Raw genomic sequence first — 20,049 nt, 5'->3', positions numbered from 1 at the left:
CTGCCGGGATTAGAACCAGCGCCCATATGGGATCCCAGGCATGCAAGGTGAGGACTCTAGCCATTAGGCTATTGTGCCGTACCCGTCTCATTGAATCTTAAGGGCAAATCATATCAATGGATTAAATAAATGCGCTGATTTTCTTTTGTTTCCATGTTTGTTTTTTTCCTGCCTGATCCTATGGACAAACTACCTACTGGGCCTGCAGGGCAACAGGAAGAAGCTGGCATCTGGATGGGCTGTGGGTTCATTTCAGAATCACTGCTGTGTCCTAGAGCTCTGCGGAAGGACGCCCTCATGACCCAGTTAGGAAACAGACTTGTCAGAATCTTGTCCTTCATACCTTCCCCTGGATCTGCTTTTCCCAAGTAGCCTCACGCACAGTACTCACTCTCATCTAGCCAGTGGCACCTTCTAAGTATGATTCTCTTTTCTGAGGGCCTGATTTTTGCCAATGCAGCCAGCTCTTGTGCTTACTTGGGAAAAGGGCCATTTTTTCCTCCATTTTTCTTGTATCCCACATGGCAGGTGAAAATAAGCCCTTCCTGGCAGTTTATAGGTGCAAAAGAATTCTGTATCAATGATTACATAAACTGCACATGATGGTGTAGTGGTGATGTTTTAGCACTTTTTCCTAGACTGCCATTTTTTGAGACGTAAAATGTGAATTGTGTACAGTGCTGTAGGGACTGATGAAACAGGTGTGTCTTTTTGGGTGTATTTTCAGGGCTTAAGTCTTGTCTTTTAACACAAACCCACGTACTCTGAAGATTTCTTTCCAAGGTTATAACTCACAGCACTGCTTTACAAAGGCAGTTTAATTTTTCTCTCCCCAGAGTTAAGAGGAGCAACCATTCAAGCTCCTGTGTTGCCAAGCCCTTTATCTACAGGACTGTAATCTTCATAAAACCCATCCATTTGCTAGGACTGGACGCAAGTGCCATCCAGAATTCTGCCGGAAGTTGACAAGAACTCTTACACACTCATTGAATCCATGTAGCTAGGTCTTATATTGTTGATTTTGGAATTAATACACACACACACACACACACACAGCAGGAGCTGTCTTATATTGTTGATTTTGGAATTAATAAACATACACACACACTCCATGAGAAATGAACACAGAATAAGAGTCTTGGGAAATTACCCAGGGTAAGGCCAATCCCTAGCTCCCAAACCAGCCGGGCTGGCCACCACAAGGCTTCTCTCTTTCTTTAGGCCAGCCCCTGTGGCTGCTTCCCCATTAGGAGGGTTCTCATGTATTCCCTCTTCCATTACTACAAAACAACTGGACAGCACAGTAGAGCCTGACTCATCAGCATGTGTGTGTATGCACTGTGCTTGGGGTTGCCCATGTGCGCCTGGGTGCAGTTGGGTCTCCTAGAAGAGTTGCTGTACCAGGCTGTGGTCCTCTGGGCATGGACTCCAGCACCACCACTCCAGGTTCAGCCTCACCAACTGTGTCCTCCGCTTTCCTATAGAGGTGGTTTTGGAAAATGAAGATAACTTTGAAACCACTGGCTTCTCCAGTTGTTTAATATTTCAGTATGACTTTTTCCACAATGCTAGCTCTAGGGGAACAGAGATACAGATGAAGATGTGCACCACCTCCTGTACTTCTTCTCAAACAGCCTGAAATAGCATTTTCCAGCACCTTTTGTGGTTGGAAATACAGAATTTAAATAGGACTGTAGAGATAAACAAAAATTGAGCAAGATGTGGATTGATGGGCCTATTTCAGGAAAAAGCAGCCACATCATTTCTGAAATATGAATACTAAAATTCATGACAAGTACATGAAATTCAGAGATGTGGAGTGCAGTGGTGACAATAAGGCTTAAAATAACGTTAGTGGCTGCGAATAAAAGGCCTGAAATGAGAAGTGAGCAATGAGTTTTATTTTGTTTAAGTTCTTGTTAGGTCATAGTTTCCTACTGTGTACACAGCTACAATCACAGAGTGTTCAAGACCACTTTGGATTACTAGTATTGGTGGCAAAAACATAGATAAATATACTCTTTTGTTTTACCTTTCAACAAACAACAAAGTTGAGAAATCATAAAGATGAAATAGTTGGGTCTGAGACCATGGCCAAAGATTTATTATTTTCTGATAAGAAATAAAACTCAAGAACCTTAGTATTATCATATAAGTACCTAACATTCAATTTTGCTGTTATAGAATTTTATAAAATACCTGGTTAAAGAAACTCTCGCAGTTATGGTTTAGTTAGGAACTAAAAAGGCACCAGCATTTGACAATTTTACAATGTGGCATTAAGAATGTATACCAGGCGCCAGCCTGTGTGTAGTTAAGCTCTTATCTGTGATACCGGCATCCCATATGGGCATCTGGAGTGCTCACTGTTTCGCTTCTGATCCCGTTCCCTGCTAATTGTCTGGGACAGCAGCTGAGGGTGGCCCAAGTGCTGGGGTTCCTACACCACCTGCAAAGAGCTCTTGGTTTCAGCTGGCTCAGTTCCAGTCACTGTGGCCATTTGAAGTTTTCTCTCTCTCCATAACTGTGCCTTTTAAATCATCTTAAATAAATAAATAAATAAATGGCCAACACTGTGAACTAAGCTTCTGCCTGGAATGTGGCAGTGGCCCACATGGGCACTAGTTCATGTCTCAGCTGCTCCACTTCCAGTCCAGCTCTTTGTTCATGGACTAGGAAAACAGCATAAGGTCCCTGCCCCTATGTGGGAAACCACAAAGATGCTCCTGGCTCCAGAATGGCTCAGATCCACCCACTGTGGTCATTTGGGAAACAGCAGACAGAAGACCTCTGTTTTTCCTTCTCTAACTTCATCTTTCAAATAAGCTTTTAAAAAAGTTCATATTAGATACCTAAAATTAATTTGCTTAACTCAAAGAAAGCTATACTATCTTTTCATTTATGTGAATGGCAGAGTAATGGAGAGAGGTAAATCTATTTGCTGGTTTACTCCTCAAATGCACAAACAGGGTTAGGCCTAGCCAAAGCTATGGGCCAGGAAGTCAGTCTACATGTCCCATGTGTGTGAAGAACTCAGACCACACGTTCCGTGTTAGGAGCACAGTGCCCTAGTCATCATCCCTGCTCCCAGGTATATTAGCAGGGAGTCAGACTGAGAGCTGAGATCAGATAGGACTAGATTCAGCTTTCTGATATGGAAGATGAGTGGCTTAACCCTCTGTGCCACAATTTGTAAGGCAAATAATTTTGCTTAAAAAAATCAGTATATTAAAAAAAAAACCTGTCATTTTCTTATAATCAGTTTGTGATTCAAATGATAAAACTAGTTAAGAGCATAATTTTTTTTAATTAACGTACTAACACAAAAATGAGATCTGTAATCCCTTATTCGAACTGGATTTTACTGCCTAAGTAGGACTCTGGAAATGGTTTAAGCATCTTATATGCATTTGGATCCTGTGATATACAGCAAAACACTCTACCTAAGTAAGTCTGTATCATATGGCACCAATTAAAAACAGAAACTTCTCTAAGAATTTATGGGGCCAAAAACGTTCTCATTTTATACCCTTGCTGATTGATTTGGAAGACATGTACGCAGGAGAGTACTGTGACTTTTTTTTAGCTCTGCCAGTTTAATCGACAGCTCTATACCAAAGCCAACTACACCCTCCCTCTCCCTCACGGATTTGGCTTTAGACTCACACATGCTACTCGTTACAAAGAGGTGCATCTAACATTCTTTATATCCTGGACCACTCGTCAGTGGTCAGCCCAGTGGTGTGGACTGTATATAGTGGTTACCCAATACCATGGTTATGTATGCAGCTGCCTTGGGCACTGAAAGGGTGAAGCTGTGAAAACTGAAATTGTAAGGTTGTCGAGAGGAAACAGTTCTCACACAGTAGCACTATCCACCTTATTTTGTGCCATATTTATTTACAGAGTAGAGAGATAGAGATAAGAGAGAGACCTTCTATCCACTGGCTTGTACACTGGCTGGGACCAGTGCCAGGAGTCAGGAACTCAATCCAGATCTTCCAAATGAGTGGCAGGAGCCACCCTCTCTGCCTGATGAAGTCTGCCATAGGCCAAAGTTGGAATCAGGAGCAGACAGAGGCGTCTAACCCAGGTACTCAGTATGGACGCATACCTGCTACAGTGTTTGGCTTCAAACACTGAAATGATGAATCAGTGAGTTGGGCTGAAGTCATAAGTATGAGTAAGAGCTGGAGAAGACATATAAAAATGACAGAAGAGGAAACAATGCAATTTAGTTATAAGCAAATAAAAACATCATAAAAAGCGTCCTTCGTTCTGGTAACTTTGTGGGCCATACAGTTTCTGTCACTCCCAATTACTCAGTGCCACTATTACAGCTTGAAAATGGCCACTCGTGACAAACAAGCGAGTGTGGCTCTGTTTCAACAGAATTTTACATGAGGGCTATTGTTGGCCAATCCATCTTCTATGCCAGCACTGTTCAAGAGAGACATACCATACGCTACCCATGTAGCTGGAAATACTTTAGTAACCACAGGAAAAACATAAATACAGGTGAAATTATTTTTAATGTTTTATTTAACCCAAAATATGATCTCAATATACAATCAACATAGAACACTAATAATGAGATAACTTTTTTTTTTTGGTAGTAAGTCTTAGCAACTGGGGTGTATCTTACACTTACGGCATACTAGCCATACTTCTAATAGCTCACGTGGTTCCAGACTGGACCACAGAATCCAACCTTCCCATGTCACTTTTTCCCACTGCTAATTTTGGAGTTCAGCAACACAGTGATGGGATGTGATGATGCTGCCCCTAGGGGGCACAGGACAAGAACTGCAGCTTTTGGCCTCGGTCACTTCAAGCAGAGGTGACCCAGGATTCTAGGGCACAAACCGACAATCAGAACAATGACACAGTCAGCTGATGTTGCATGTCACTTACTGATGCAACAGACCTCACTGTCAAAGAGTGAGGAACAGGCCGCACATACCCAAAGAGTGAGTACAGGACTGCAACCTTCGACCTTCAGTAAGAGAATGCTAAGTATCATGTAAGTGTGTGAGCTGAAGAATAAAATGAAGAGTTGTAAAGCAAGGAAGAGAGCTTCAAATTCACTGGACTTTTAAAAATGAAAACAACTATGCTTTCTCACTTGTCTTGGCATCGCACAGTTTAATGTTGGTCAGCAACAGTGTAATAAGCCACCAAAAGGCAAATAAGACTTGGCTTACCCCCTGCGAGGCTTGTAATTCTTTAAAATCCAGTTATTAAAATCCAGTTTGCGAAGTTGTCAAATCAACATTTCCAGGATAGCAATGGATATGAATCACTACCAATAAAACTTAGAGACCAATGTTTATAACAAAACAATTTATTACCAAAATACAATATTAAAGTCCATACATGACAAACTTGTGTAAAGCAAAATAAATTATTCTAACATTGTACAGTATTTCCAAAGGTAGTTAGAGAAGCGCTACGGACCTTGCCTCACTGTTCAGAACAGATGAACTGTCCTACCAGGAACGCAGTCCTAGAGGTTCAGCTTTAAGGCATGCAGCTCGATGTGCAGGATAATTTTACAAAATGCAAATCATCCTATTTTAATAAGATACAGTGTCAGAATTGACTGTAGTCTTTACATGTCAGTGTTCCAGAAATCTTTATGCTTTGGCTATAGAAGCAATGCCATAGTGTTACACAATACTCATTTCTTAAAAAAATACATGTATTCATGTCCATGAATATCAAACTCAAATTTCTATTAAATATATTTTATAGAATATTACTTAGAGCACCTTGCTGTACAATAAAAAAAGATTAAATAAGTGTCTATGAAAACTAAAAATATAGTTAAGTCTCAATAGAAACGCGTCTCAGTCTCCGTCAAGCCAAGTACACTGCGGGAAGATACAACGTAAACATGGATGCCTACCATTCGCTTCCTGACAGGGAAACCACCAACAGCTACCCTAGGGAGCACAGAGGATCTGGAGCAGCGCTCCGGTCAGCGTTGCCACAGTCACACTCTCAGCCTCAGAACTTGGTCTCCAGAGCAGATGGGGAACACGGGGCCTCCAACCAGGTGCTGGCTCATTAAGAGAAAGGGGGGAATTGTCAGAGCCCTGAAAAATATTTCTCATAATGATCAAAATAATCAACTTTTCTCTCGCCATCTTTGCTTTATCCAGTTGGGCTTCCTTACAAAAATTGACTTTCCACTACAAAGTCCTAGAGTTGTAGGTGTTTGGAATTGTGACAAACATCATATCCCAAAAGGTCCAACAGCAGTAAGATGACATTCCGATGAAGTGAATTCCTACTGATGATTTTGATAGCTATCTCTTTACTACTACGACTGCATATTTAATCTTCATTATTATTTTAAGAAAACTCAATTGTTCTTGGTAGAGACACTGCTAACTTAAGGCTTGTTACAAAACATTAATAAGGAAGGTGTAGAACATTTGTGGTATTTGGCTCCTCCTACGAGCTAGGCAGAAAGTTTTGAAGGACCTTCAAAAGCCAGAAGCCAATGAAAGCTGAAAGGCTTCCAACTTATGGGTGAATTCTTCCCCACGAGCTAGGGAAATCTTAAATCCGTGATTCCAAATGGAGAGACTCAAGTAGTAATACATGGGAGAGGTTCATGGAAATGGGCGGAGGGTAATTTCAATAGTCAAACTATTGAAATTTTGGGATCCAAATGATTTATAACATTAAAGTCAAGGAAAATTTAGCAAAGAAAGTTCCTGTAAGGTTGTTAACTTTAAAAACACCAGATTTTCTTAAAAAAAAAAAAAAAAAAAAAAAAAAGAGAAAGAAAAAAGACAAAAACCAAAAACCAAAAACCAAAACCAAAACCAAAACAAAACCCAAAAACACCACTGAGTCAGTTATCGGCAAGGAAAAAACTTGCCTACACGGGTGGCAACAATATAAGTGATAAAAATGTGACATTTAAAATATTTCATTTGAATTTAAAATGAAACAAATATTTCAATACTGAAAACAGGAGTAAATGAATTTAAATCCACATACAGTGGATTTGTAGAACTTAGTATATATAAAATTCATGTCATCTTTTCAGAAAGCATGTATCAGAAATGGATTGTTTCCTATAATAAGTTAAAGCTACCTAAATCAAAGAGCTGTAAAGACAAAATAAATTGTATAAATATCATCGATAAGATTAAAAAAATTAAAAAGAAAATCAGATAATGTTTCAAGACAGCTGGCCCCATTGACACAGTTCCTAACACTACCTTAAATGATTAATTCAATTTAAACCAGACTTTGGAAACAAAATTCTTTTCTAATATATGTCTATATAGAGAGCAGCCCGTTCAGTACATTTTGTTGGATGTTCTGAGTTCAGCAGAGTTGCAGCCTCAATCCTAGATGTTAAGAATCGACATTCAGACTACTCACAAACTCAGGATAGCACCGTAACGACTGGCGCACTGAATGGTGCACGGGCCTGTGGACTTGTAGGCAGAACTGACTTTAATAAAACAATGCCTGAATAAGTGGCTAGCACTACACTACAACATGTGAAATGAATGAGATCCTGTTTCTCTGACGGCAAGTCAAGGCAGAAGCACTTTCAGTTGGTCTTTCACACGGCCTGTGTCACCCTGTGAATCCCATCTGTAAGTTCTTAGGTAGAAATCCTACAGATTTACTCAATTTGCTTGTGCTGATCACATTTTTATAAAGAACCTGAATTTCTACTATGTTCTAGTCACATCTGGTTATTCCTCTTCTGTTAAACTGAACTAGTAAAACTTCAGGGGAAAAAAAAAATCTCAACAGCAGTACTGATTTTAAAAGGCTTCTGAAAGTTACATCTTGATTCAACTCTTAAGAGTTCAAATCCTTTCTACGGGCTTGATGACCCAAAGTAAGTTTTCATATCCTGTTGCTTCAGCAGCCTCTTTTGGATTAGAGTGAGATCTCAGATGGCCGAGAGGCTGGGAGGGCTGGGCAGCTGGGGGCAGTCCTCAGATGGCCGAGAGGATGGAGGGCTGGGCAGCTGGGGGCAGTCCTCAGATGGCCGAGAGGGTGGGAGGGTTGGGCAGCTGGGGGCAGTCCTCAGATGGCCGAGAGGGTGGGAGGGTTGGGCAGCTGGGGGTAGTCCTCAGATGGCCGAGAGGGTGGGAGGGTTGGGCAGCTGGGGGCAGTCCTCAGATGGCCGAGAGGGTAGGAGGGCTGGGCAGCTGGGGGCAGTCCTCAGATGGCCGAGAGGGTAGGAGGGCTGGGCAGCTGGGGGCAGTCCTCAGATGGCCGAGAGGGTGGGAGGGTTGGGCAGCTGGGGGCAGTCCTCAGATGGCCGAGAGGGTGGGAGGGTTGGGCAGCTGGGGGCAGTCCTCAGATGGCCGAGAGGCTGGGAGGGTTGGGCAGCTAGGGGGCAGTCCTCAGATGGCCGAGAGGGTAGGAGGGTTGGGCAGCTGGGGGCAGTCCTCAGATGGCCGAGAGGGTGGAGGGCTGGGCAGCTGGGGGCAGTCCTCAGATGGCCGAGAGGGTGGAGGGCTGGGCAGCTGGGGGCAGTCCTGTCAAACACTCGGAGAAGAACCTTTTCAGTACTGTGCTCAATCGACCATTTCTCCAAACTTGAGATCTGTTTCAAGTCTCATGGGAATTCATTTCCTCCTTTTCTGCAAGAAATTCACCGTAAATTTAAGGCCATAATTTGCTTTTTAACTGACAATCTAGATTTGGATTTTAGGTCTCTTTTTCTTTTTTTGGGGATATAAGGGACAGATCTCAGATTGAGTAGATCAATTCCTACCTATTTTGGGAATGATTTAAGTGGTTTCCTTGCGGACTCTGTCGGTGACAGGGAAAGAAACCCTGTGTGAGCTGCCTCCCTTTTCTCACCAGAGGCCTGTCATTCCAGAGCTGGCATGTGAAATGTGAGAATGAAGAAACGAGGCTCTGCTGAAGACTGTCACGCGTGATAACATACATTTTACAACAGTTCCTTGAAAAGCCCATTCTTAACTCTTCTTGCACTTCTATACTACATAAGCTTTTGATAATGAGCTGATACAGGGTCACGGCTTTGCTTCCTCCTTCACTGCTTCCCTTCACGGCTTCCCCTCCTGGAATTCACTTTACAGCAGGTTTCGTTTCAAAGTCGCACCTGTCACTTCTGAAAACCAGACCAACTCTTTCTGCGCCTGGGAGGTCAGCTACCTGACAACAAAGGTGAGGCTGTAGCTTACAGAGATGCTCTTCTGCCTTCTTCCTCTCCGAGGGATTGCCCCCCTTAACTCGTGTTTACAGTTGTGTTGTGGTCCTTATTTAAGATGATGTTTACAATCTCACCCTCATGCTCTTTCATGTGATCCAAAAGATTTTCTTTGCTGGTTGACTCAAAACCACAAATACAACAGCAGAAGAGTAAAACACAATACTCCATACCAGGAGGGGCTAGACTGGAGTTTTTTTCTAAACCATATGAGGTATTACTTGTAGGGCTCAGTTTCTCATTCTGGTTGGGATCTACAACTTCACCAGGGGCCTGGGAAATGAGCTCTGAAGACGACACCAAATTTTCTGAGCTTCCAGTGACCGGGTCAGCTCTCTCTTCACTAACTGGAGTCTTTCCAGGGGTTCTCCCTAGAACCCTTCAAAACAAAGCAGAACACAGCAAATGTGAATGAATCCTAAAGTAGGAGCGGCAGATTTAATCCCAGCTTTAATGCACCTATGACCACGAAGGGAGCGGGGCAGAGGAGATACCTGCCACTCTGGGAAATGGCGTCGTTGATAGCTTTGTTCACTTGCTCGTAGTTGTAGTTCTGGTCACTTGCGTGCTTCCACATGTGGGACTTCAGAGAAGGAGGATGGCTGCACACATAGCCACACAGCGAGCATCTGCAAGACAGGCACGCAGAACTCAACACTTCGTCAGAGGCCGGGACAACCACCACAGGTCTTATCTTGTCAGTTACAAAGAGGGAGAGAAGAAGAAAAGGAAGAGAGAGAGAGAGAGAGAGAGAAAGAGATATCTTTCGTTTACCAGTTCACTCCCCATATGGTCCAATGCCCTGGGCTGGGCCAGGCTTAAGTTAGGAGCCAGGAGCTTTAACTGGGTCTCCCACATGAGCACAGGGCTTGGAGCACTTGGGCCATCTTTCACTGCTTTCCCAGGCACATTAACAGGGAGGTGGATCCAGACTAGAGTAACGGGGACTTGGACTGGTACCTGTATGGGATGCTGGCGCTGTAGAGGGCAGCATAACTCACTGTACCGCAGCACCAGCCCCTACTGCATACATTTTACAGAATCTAAGACATCACTGGTTCTGAGGCCTTAGCATGGATGTTCTGAAATCAATCAATTAAATAAGGTATTTTATATCATAAGAATTTTATATAAAGAATCAAGAAAAACATCCCATATCACTTTAGTGATTACAGTAATTGAAGATTCCTAATATAGTAATGGGCACAGCTTTGCTCTAAATTATGTAACTGCTTCAGGAAAAACACAAAATGAATATACTATATCATTTTATTTGTTAATCAAGAAAACAAAGGAAATAAGTCATTTTCAACACACACACACACAATGGAAGCAGCGTTGAGAAGACTCAACAAGTTCACAAACAGAACAGGTTATTAATAATGCTTAAAATGCTTCTAATAAAAAATAGAAACCCTACAAGAAATAATAATTTCTGAACATTCCATTAAATATGCATTTGACAATGCTGTATTGTTAGAATAAGTAGACAAGTTTTAGAATACTTTTAAGTTCACCACAAAAAAAAAAAAAAAAGCAAACAACAAAACAAAAACACACACCTGGTCACATAATAAAGTTTTCATATACCCTTTATTTCCTTTTATTTCCTCCCATTATCATTTTGCATTAGTATGGTAATATTTGTAGTAACTGATGAACCAATATTATCGAAGCCCACAGCTTACATAAGCATTCAACATGCTGTGCAACTGAACCTATTCCGGAGTTTGCAAATGCCACAAAGCCATCATGACAGCCTCGTCCTGGGGAGTTGGGCTACCCTAAAGTCCTCTGCGCTGCACCTCTTCAGCCTTTGTCCTGCCCTCAGTCCATGGCAGCCACCAATCCTTTTACTTTTCCAGACTGTCACAGAATTGGCATTACAGCAGTATGTATTTTCAGATCCTTTATGTTGCTGGATAGCTCTTCTCCAATTGCTGAATGAGATTCCATGCTACGGATGAGTATACTATACTTTGTTTATTTTATTCACCTAAGGAAACACAACTTGGTTGTTAATCTGTTTTTATTTTTTAAACTGTGAAGAAAGATGATACACACACACACAAGTGCAGATTTTTGTGTGACTGCAAGTTTTCATGGCTTGGGAAAATACCTGGGAGCATACATGCTGGTCTGTATTGTAAACCTACATTGACCTTTTTAGGAAACTGCCAACGTAATAAATCAGGAAACTCAAGTGAATGTTTTGCTATGTTGGTAAGAAGCCCAGTCATCAACAAGGAAGCATGAAGGAAACCAAAGAGGAAACACAACAACTGGACATGGACAGGGACTAAAGGCTTTCTCGCCTCATCTCCAATTGAACTTCATGACAGCACAAGGCAGGCATTTCTTTGTTACATGTCCTGAGAACCAGGCCAAGGGTCTTTGACCTCAAGAAAAACCAGCCTATGGTGGGGCTGCAGGCTGGTACAGCCTCTATGGAAATCAGTATGGAGAACATTTAAACAACTCAAAATCAACATACCGTATGATCCAGCAATAGCACTCCTAGGAATATATCCAGAACACTTGCTTTATGAGAAACCAACATGCACTCCTATGTTCATAGCAGCACAATCAGTAATTGCAAAAACATGGAAGCAGCCAAAATGCCCATCAGCAGAGGATTGGATAATAAAGTTATGGTTCATCTACTCCATGGAATACTACTCAGCTATTAAAAAAAACAAAATGCAGTTCTTTGTGGCCAAATGGGCCAAACTGGAAACCATAATGCTAAGGGAAATGAGCCAATCCCAAAAGGTTAAATACCACATGTCTGCCTTAATTTATGATATGATGTTATGTATAACATGTTATGTTATGTATATGTTGTGTATAAACTAAAATTGAAATGTCAATGAGGTGGTCACAGAAGATGGTTAAGAACTCGCATTTATTTTTAACATATTGGTTACTCATTACTATGTCAATTAATTCCATAATGATGTAAATTTTTGCTGATGGTATGTTGGAGCTTTTAATTGATCGGGATGATACTCTGCTGGTTCTGCCTTCAGACCAGAGAGGGTATACCTAAGAAGCCGTTGAACTTGACTGGACAATAAGATGCTGGACTCTATGTTTGGTATATGCTTGCAATGGGGGAATCTCAACTGAACTTGAACTGTGGTTATGCAACAAGGTGGAGGAATCCACCATGGTGGGAGGGTTTGGGGAGGGGTGGGGAGAACCCAAATACCTATGAAACTGTGTCACATAATACAATGTAATTAATGAATAAAAATAAATTAAAAAAAAAAACCAGCCTAGATAAAGGTAATGAATCAGTAATTTTCATAGAACTTTCAAGAAATTCAAACATGCAGAACTGCTTAATTATATTAGTCAAGGAAATGAGCCATGTCTGCGAAGATTCCTCACGGACGCAGAGACCTGGACATGCACAGATGTCAGATGTGTGCGTACACATACTCCAAGGAGCATCTCTTAGGACAGCTGTGCAGCATCCTGCCCAGGACGCCACGTTCCGTTCAGTCCTATGTCTCCCTAAGATCTATGTTTTAACAGCTTCTCCAACCTGTCCTGATTTTATTGACCTTACAGACTGGAGGACCAATGGTCAGATATTTCTGGAATGGCCACTAATTTGTGGCCGTCTGATATTCTGCTCATGGCTAGACTCATTTTTTGGGTTACTGGGAGGAAAAAATCACAGAAGGAGAATGGCAATCTCATCACCAGCTATCTGTTTGATGTCACTGCTGATATGGAACGTTTGTTGGAGAATCTGGTGTATCAGAAACCAATCTGATGCCAGTTGAACAGCAAGACTGTGGAAATTAGAAGGACTGGGAGATGACAGAGAAAATGAAAAAAATAAACAAAAAAACCCTCCCGATTTTGAGGTCTATTTTCCATTCTCTCTCTCTCTGTGTGTGTATATATAAGTCTACTCTTCCATTGCTATCTTTGAATACACTTGAGCTTTTTATACTAAATATTTCATAATGGCTGCCTAGTATGACAACCTGATGGAACTGGCAGAATTCCATCGCCAATTTTCTACTGTTTTGTGTTAAAAAAAATGAATTTGAAGACTATCGTCTTCCTGTGAACGAATCTCAGGGACTTAAGCTCTGGGATAAGATCACTGAGAACGTAGTCCTCACGCTCTAACTTGTGTTCCAGTGCAAGTCCATGTTTACTTTTTCAGGGAGTGTCTATTCCAGGAGCACAGACAAGTCAGTAATAGGAAAGTTGTTATGAGGATTCAAAATCTGAAAGGGTCAGAATAGGAATGTTACATTTTATTGCTCTTACTGAAATTTAAACTAAAAAAAAAATCATGGACCTCTTGACTGCGTACATCTTTGAACAAAGACACGATTCTACAGGAAAGTACAATGGATTCCCTTTATTAAGCTTCCATAATTAACTGCTGGCTATTTGACTAGCCTGTTTCACATACTCTTCCAGGAAAATTTTCTTGATTTTTCTGCAATGTTTTATTCAAATTAGGATCCAAAGAGCTCTAGGTACTGCATCTGGTTGGTACATGTGTATTCCCCCCCCGCCCCTTAAGACTTACTAATTTACTTGAAAGGCAGAGGTAGAGAGAGATTGTCCACCCACTGGTTCAATTCCCAAGTGGCGGCATTGTCTAAGACAGAGTCGAAGCTGGGAGCCAGGAACTTTGGGCAGGCCTCCCATCTAAGTGGGAATTGGGCCATCCTCCACTGCTTTCTAAGGTACATTACCATGGAGCTTGACAGCAAATGGAACAATGAGACCCATATACCAGTGCCCATATGGGATACTGGTTTCACAGGCGGCAGCTTTACACAATGCTGGTCCTGTTACATTTCTTGTATCTCTTGTAATCTACAATAGGCCCCGAAGCCCTCATACTATGGATACCAGGACACTATCTTGCAAAAATCCTCACATTATGGAATAGTCTTTCTGATGCTAGTGTTTATCAAGCGTCTATCTCAAACTTTCTGTGAACTGAAAGTGGGCCTAGAAAAAGGTTACTTAATCTCAGGACTATGGATGCTTGGGGCTAGATAATTCTTTCTTGTAAGGGTGTTCTGGGAACTGTAGGTTGTCTGGTGGCACTACAGCATGATAAACTGCACCTATCTCAACTCCACACTAATGTAAGGGTTAAGAAGAAACACTAGAAGAGTTTCCTTTACGCCCAATAACAAAACAAGGTTGCTGACTATTCCTACTACTGTTTAGTGTTGTGTAGATATTAACCAATATAACTAGACAACAACAAAAAATAAGAGTTACAAGGATCGTAAGGGAGGGGGTGAAAAGATCATCTGCAAATAACAGTGATGAGTGATGTAACTTGATAATCCAACAGAAAGAAAAAAACTGGAACAAATAGCAAAATAACTCAATAAAGGCAGACAGCCAATACGTTGTATAGATCAAGAACTTTCCCCTATAAAACATTGAAATTCTAGGAGGAAAGACAGACTTAAATAGCAATGAAGGGGGGAGATGCACACACATACATAACAACAAAGTGTGTGTTTGTCTTAGGGAGGAAGTGCAGCCACTGTTTTGCCCAATTCTGATTTGCATGTATTTTAGTTTTCTGAAACGCATCAACTCTGACTTCAATGTAAGCAGTCCTCCAAAAGTTTGGCCCAAACTGCAATTTCTAATTGGTGTAGGTATGCTGTCAATAACTGTAAACATTTTACTGGCTCAGACCCGGCATGGTGACCTAGTGCCTAACGTCCTCACATTGAACGCCCCGGGATCCCATATGGCCGCCGGTTCTAATCCTGGTGGCCCCACTTCCCATCCAGCTCCCTGCCTGTGGCCTGGGAAAGCAGTAAGGACGGCCCAAAGTCTTGGGACCCCGCACACGTGTGGGAGACCTGGAAGAAGCTCCTGGCTTGGATCATTCAGCACTGGCCGTTGTGGTCACTTGGGGAGTGAATCATTGGACGGAAGATGATCTTCTCTGTCTCTCCTCCTCTCTGTATAGCTGACTTTGCAATAAAAACAAAAAATGAAAATAAATCTTAAAAAAAATTTTACTGGCTCAATTGGCTAACTCCTCCCTTTGCAAGTGCAGGATCCCAAATAGGTGCCAGTTTGTGTCCCAGCTGCTCCACTTCCCATCCAGCTCCCTCTTATGGCCTGGGAAAGCAGCATAAAGCCCGGAGTCTTCACTTGACATTGGAGACTCAGAAGAAGCTGCTAGCTCCTGGCTTTGGATTGGCTCAGCTCTGGTCACTATGGCCATCTGGGGAATGAACCAGCAGATAGAGAATCTTTCTCTGTGTAAATCTAATCTGCCTTTCCAATAAAAATAAATAATTTAGCCATTGAGCGATCATGCTGAGCCCCTACAAATAAATCAATCTTAAAAAAAAAAACCAAACCTACAAAACAAAATCCCAAAGCCAAAAACCAAACAAGGGCCCTGCGCGGTAGCCTAGTGGCTAAATCCTCATCTTGCACACACTGGGATTCCATATGGGCTCCGGTTCGTGTCCTAGCTGCTCCACATTCCATCTGGATCCCTGCTTGTGGCCTGGGAAAGCAGCAGAGGATGGGCCATGTCCTTGGACCACTGTACCAGCGTGGGAGACCCGGAAGAAGTTCCTGGTTCATGGCTTGGGATCAGGTTAACTCTAGCCATTGTCATCACTTGAAGAGGGAACCAGGGGATAGGATATTTTCCCGTCTCCTCTTTGTAAATCTGTCTTTTCAAGAAAAATAAACAAATCCTAAAGAAAAAAATTAGTAATGCAGCCAGACATCCAGATAGGGGTTACAAGTGTTTAAAGCGATAGTTCAACTTGCTGTACCTCACCAGCTGAAGTTCCACTGATGTTTCCAAGTACTTTCATCTGTACACACACACACACACGAAATGTACACAATATAAATGAAGATAACTTTATAATGCTCCTGAGGTACAGAATAGATAACTCAATGGAATAAAAAGTCCTACACTTTAACTAGAAAGAATTAAGCTAGACATGAAACATGCTCCCAAGATAAATCACAACTATTTTAAGAGGAAAGCAGGCAGGTGGTTTCTAAAATTCATATGTGCACACATGTAGTACTCATTCAAAACAAATGAAAAACTATCCACAAAATTCTACTTAACTCCAGTTACTGTTTTCATAATTTGTTTAATTTGCATCTGTAACAGAACATGTTATAATGTCAGAGCAGTTGTAAGGTGTACATGGACTTACATCAGCACTACCTTTAACAGTTCTCTGGGTGTACATGGACTTACATCACCACTACCTTTAATAGTTCTTTGGGTGCTTCTTTAAGATCTCATATCCTTTGTCCCTGAAAGAGGTACCGATGTTCCCATTTGATACCGTATGATCTTTTTTGGCTTTTTCTTAGTTCTACATTGCGTTCCCCTACAACAGCTGCTGGCATGGTTCTGAGTACACAGATGCAGTCACACTTCATGCACTCCTCCGTGACCTGCTTCTTGAGCTCAATGTTGCTGTGACTTATCCATATTAACAGGTACAGGTTATTTCCTTTTGATTTTTGCTTCTGTAGTTTATCAATCTCCCTGACAGAAACTAGGGAGGTAAGACATTTAAAAGTCGTTTTTACTATTTATTCAATGCTTTCGTTAATGTCACTGGGAGAGTTCAGGTTATTATTACATGTATTGTAACATATGAAACGGGTGCCCTGCTTATGGATGGAAGCTACATTCCTTGTACAAAAATGGAATACAGAGGCAGTACAAAGATAAATTTTAAAATAATATTTGCATAACTCCCCAACCTTTTTCAATGTACATGTGAACATCTGACGCAAAGTGGAATCATACTATAGATTTTAATCCTATCTTTGATAACGCTCCATGAGCATTTTTTCCAAGTTAAAATCACGCATTTTTAATAGGGTATAATGTTCCATCCTGTGAATGTGTCATAAGTTAATCATGCTACCGGTTAGACCATTTTTGATCTCTTCAACATCACAAACAGTGTTGTAGTGAGGATCTCGTATAGTCTACTCTTGAGCATAAACTTCCTTTTCCCCTGGAATAGCTAAGAATAACAAAAAAGAACTGGTTCTTGCAGGTAAGATACAGAACATTCCAGTAAACCTGCAGGGAATCCTTGGTCTCCTTTCTCCCTACAGTTGGACTGTAGGACGCAGCCATTTTTAAGGCTTTGATCTGTCAAAATTTACAAAGTTGGGGAGAAAACAGGAATGAAGAAATGAGTTTAAATTAACAGTAGATATTCACTGAGTCAATCCCAGTGCTAATCGTCAGTGACTTCAGAGTCAGGACTCCAGGAGGTGACCCTGCTGGTGAGGAACCCCCATCACCTTGGCCTTGACCTGGTTAGTTTCTGGGTCTCATTCAATTAGGGGCAACTGTTTTGAGGGGTTAGCTGGAAGAAACTGGATATCCTGCATGATTTAGGGTGACCCGAGTATAATCTGAATATATACAAAGATTTCAACAGAAACTTCCTAACAGGTTTTTTTGTTATGCTTCAAAGGAGCAATGGAAACTCAAATCTTGAGATAAATCTGAAAAGGCTTTAAGCCACTGTGTGAACTCCCTCAGCTCATTCCTTCAAAACACTTTTGCCTTCCAAATTTATATTATCTGAGACGCTAAACTGTTTTCCTTTTATTTCCCCTCTTACCCCAAAAACAGAAGAGAGAGAGAAATGTGGAAACAATGGTCTTACTCACTTTCCTGTAGCCCTTGACCCTTTGTGCCCTAATCAACTATGTAAAATTTTCAAAACAAAATAATGAAAAAAAAAATAAAGTTCAATATTAAGGAAAAAAAAACCCCTTTATCTTCAAAATTTACATTATTTGAGATGCTAAACTGCTTTTCCTTGAAGCAAATTCAAGCATTTCAAAGACTTGAGTTTTTCCCTATGCCAACACCACTCACTATAGTCATCAAATGAAACTTAAGTCTAACTGTGGTAGGAGGAATAGTATATGATTTCGAAGAGTAAGTCATCAAAAGCAATAGAGCCTTTACCTTTTCTAATAGCTTGCTTCAGGGACTAACACACCTGGCAAGTCCAGGGGAGACATCCTGCACGTGTTCCAGCTGAGGCCCAGTGAGCAGCTAGCATTACTTACCACACTACAGATGAGAAAGCCCTCAGGTGCTATCATCACCCTGAGCTGTCCAAGGCACCTCTAGCTTTCACATCTTCCTTAGAGACAAACACCCCTATAGTACTGTTTTCAAATTATTAGTCCAGATTTCCCCGAGTATGACAAAATAGTTACTGATCACTGAGTTGGGGTGGGAGCAGTCTAGCACACACTCCATGAAAGGGTCTCCCTGGCATAGCAGATAAAAGCAGGATGGCACTGGGTGCTAGAAGCAAGGATCTGAGCTCTGGCTCTGTCACTTGTGAGACCTGGAGAAAGTTATTAATCTACGGCAGTCTCTGTCTCCACATCTTAGCCCTGGACTGTTGTAAGAAATAAGTGGACTGACACGTGCCACATGCTTATCACACTGCCTGGCTACACAAAGTGCTCTCAAAAAATGCCAGCTTTATTATCATTTCCTATATGTCTATATAGATACTGTGTAATCTGAGGGGCCATACTGATATCTTGTCCTTCCAAAATGTCATTCCTACTGCTAAAATCTTCCTGAAATTCTGTTCTTGAGATATCTTAAATGCATAGTAATGACCCAGCTGATGTGTCATCCATGAAAACCAGCACATTTTTTTCTTCTGTACCATTTCCTATCTATCCTACCCACAAACAAAAAGGCTAATAAAATTCACTACATTAAAACTACAACTAGGGCCTGGCGCGATAGCATAGTGGTTAAAGTCCTCGCCTTGAATGCCCGGGATCCCATATGGCCGCCGGTTCTAATCCCGGTCGCTCCGCTTCCCATCCAGCTCCCTGCCTGTGGCCTGGGAAAGCAGTAAGGATGGCCCAAAGCCTTGGGACCCTGCACCCGCATGTGGGAGACATGGAGGAAGCTCCTGGCTCCTGGCTTCAGATTGGCTCAGCTTCAGCCATTGTGGCTGCTTGGGGAGTGAACCATCAGACAGAGTATCTTCCTTTCTGTCTCTCCTCCTCTCTGTATATCTGCCTTTGTAATAAAAAACAAAACAAAAAAAAAAAACACAAAAACTACAACTAGAGATTTCTGTTTATTGGAAGGCATCATTAAGACAGCAAAGATAGCTGAGAAGACATCAGCCACACATACAACAGACAGTGCTTGTATTCAGAATCTATAAAGGCATCCTGTGAACAACAGAAAGGCGGTTCCAATACAGAAATGGGCAATCGTCCAGAGGCAGATGAAGTTACCAGGGAGATAACCTCAAATCCAAACCACAATAACACTATTACATACCTATCAATGATAAAACTGAAAGAGTAAAAAACACAAACTGCTGCCAAGGATACGAAATGTTGATACTACCTATCAGAACTGCACACATATATTCAGAACTGTACAGAAATCCGATTCCTAAATATAAACTCAATGGAAATGAATTCAGTTAATACCTGCCAGCCAAAAATGTAAGAAAGACAAAAAAACTGCTAACAATGGCATTACTCATAATACAAATATGGACAGAATAAACACAGAAGTATTTTATTATAGTCGTATAATGGAATATCACCTAGCAAGGAAATGCATTAGTGCGACACTGTTATACAAGCAAAACAATGCTGAAGGAAAAAACAGACATAAAAAAGGAATGTGCATTTTGTAATTCCACCTCTACTTAGCTAAACAGGCAAAGCTGACATAATTTTAGAAGTTAAAACCGAGTAAGGGACAGTTAAGGATTACAAGGCCCAAG

At 41.5% G+C, this 20,049-nt stretch overlaps 1 protein-coding gene across 3 annotated transcripts in view; it reads right to left on the bottom strand.

Moving 5' to 3' along the window:
- Positions 1–4,350: 4,350 nt before the first annotated feature.
- The window catches only part of ZNF507 (zinc finger protein 507), a 35,595-nt gene continuing 19,896 nt past the window's right edge, over positions 4,351–20,049 (bottom strand). For 2 of the 3 annotated variants that reach the window (XM_004595003.4, XM_004595002.4), the window contains 2 exons: positions 9,721–9,855; positions 9,079–9,605 (listed from right to left, as the gene is read on the bottom strand). In XM_004595003.4, coding sequence (XP_004595060.2) covers positions 9,245–9,605; positions 9,721–9,855 — 496 coding nt within the window. In that variant the 3' untranslated portion in view covers positions 9,079–9,244. Of the gene's footprint in view, positions 4,854–9,078; positions 9,606–9,720; positions 9,856–20,049 lie in introns of those variants that run through there. The other variant, XM_058674493.1, reaches the window with a different exon arrangement.

The sequence above is a fragment of the Ochotona princeps genome, chromosome 16 (assembly GCF_030435755.1).
Source record: "Ochotona princeps isolate mOchPri1 chromosome 16, mOchPri1.hap1, whole genome shotgun sequence".
NCBI classification, from domain to species: Eukaryota; Metazoa; Chordata; class Mammalia; order Lagomorpha; family Ochotonidae; genus Ochotona; species Ochotona princeps.
This window is presented reverse-complemented; position numbering and strand designations above follow the sequence as displayed.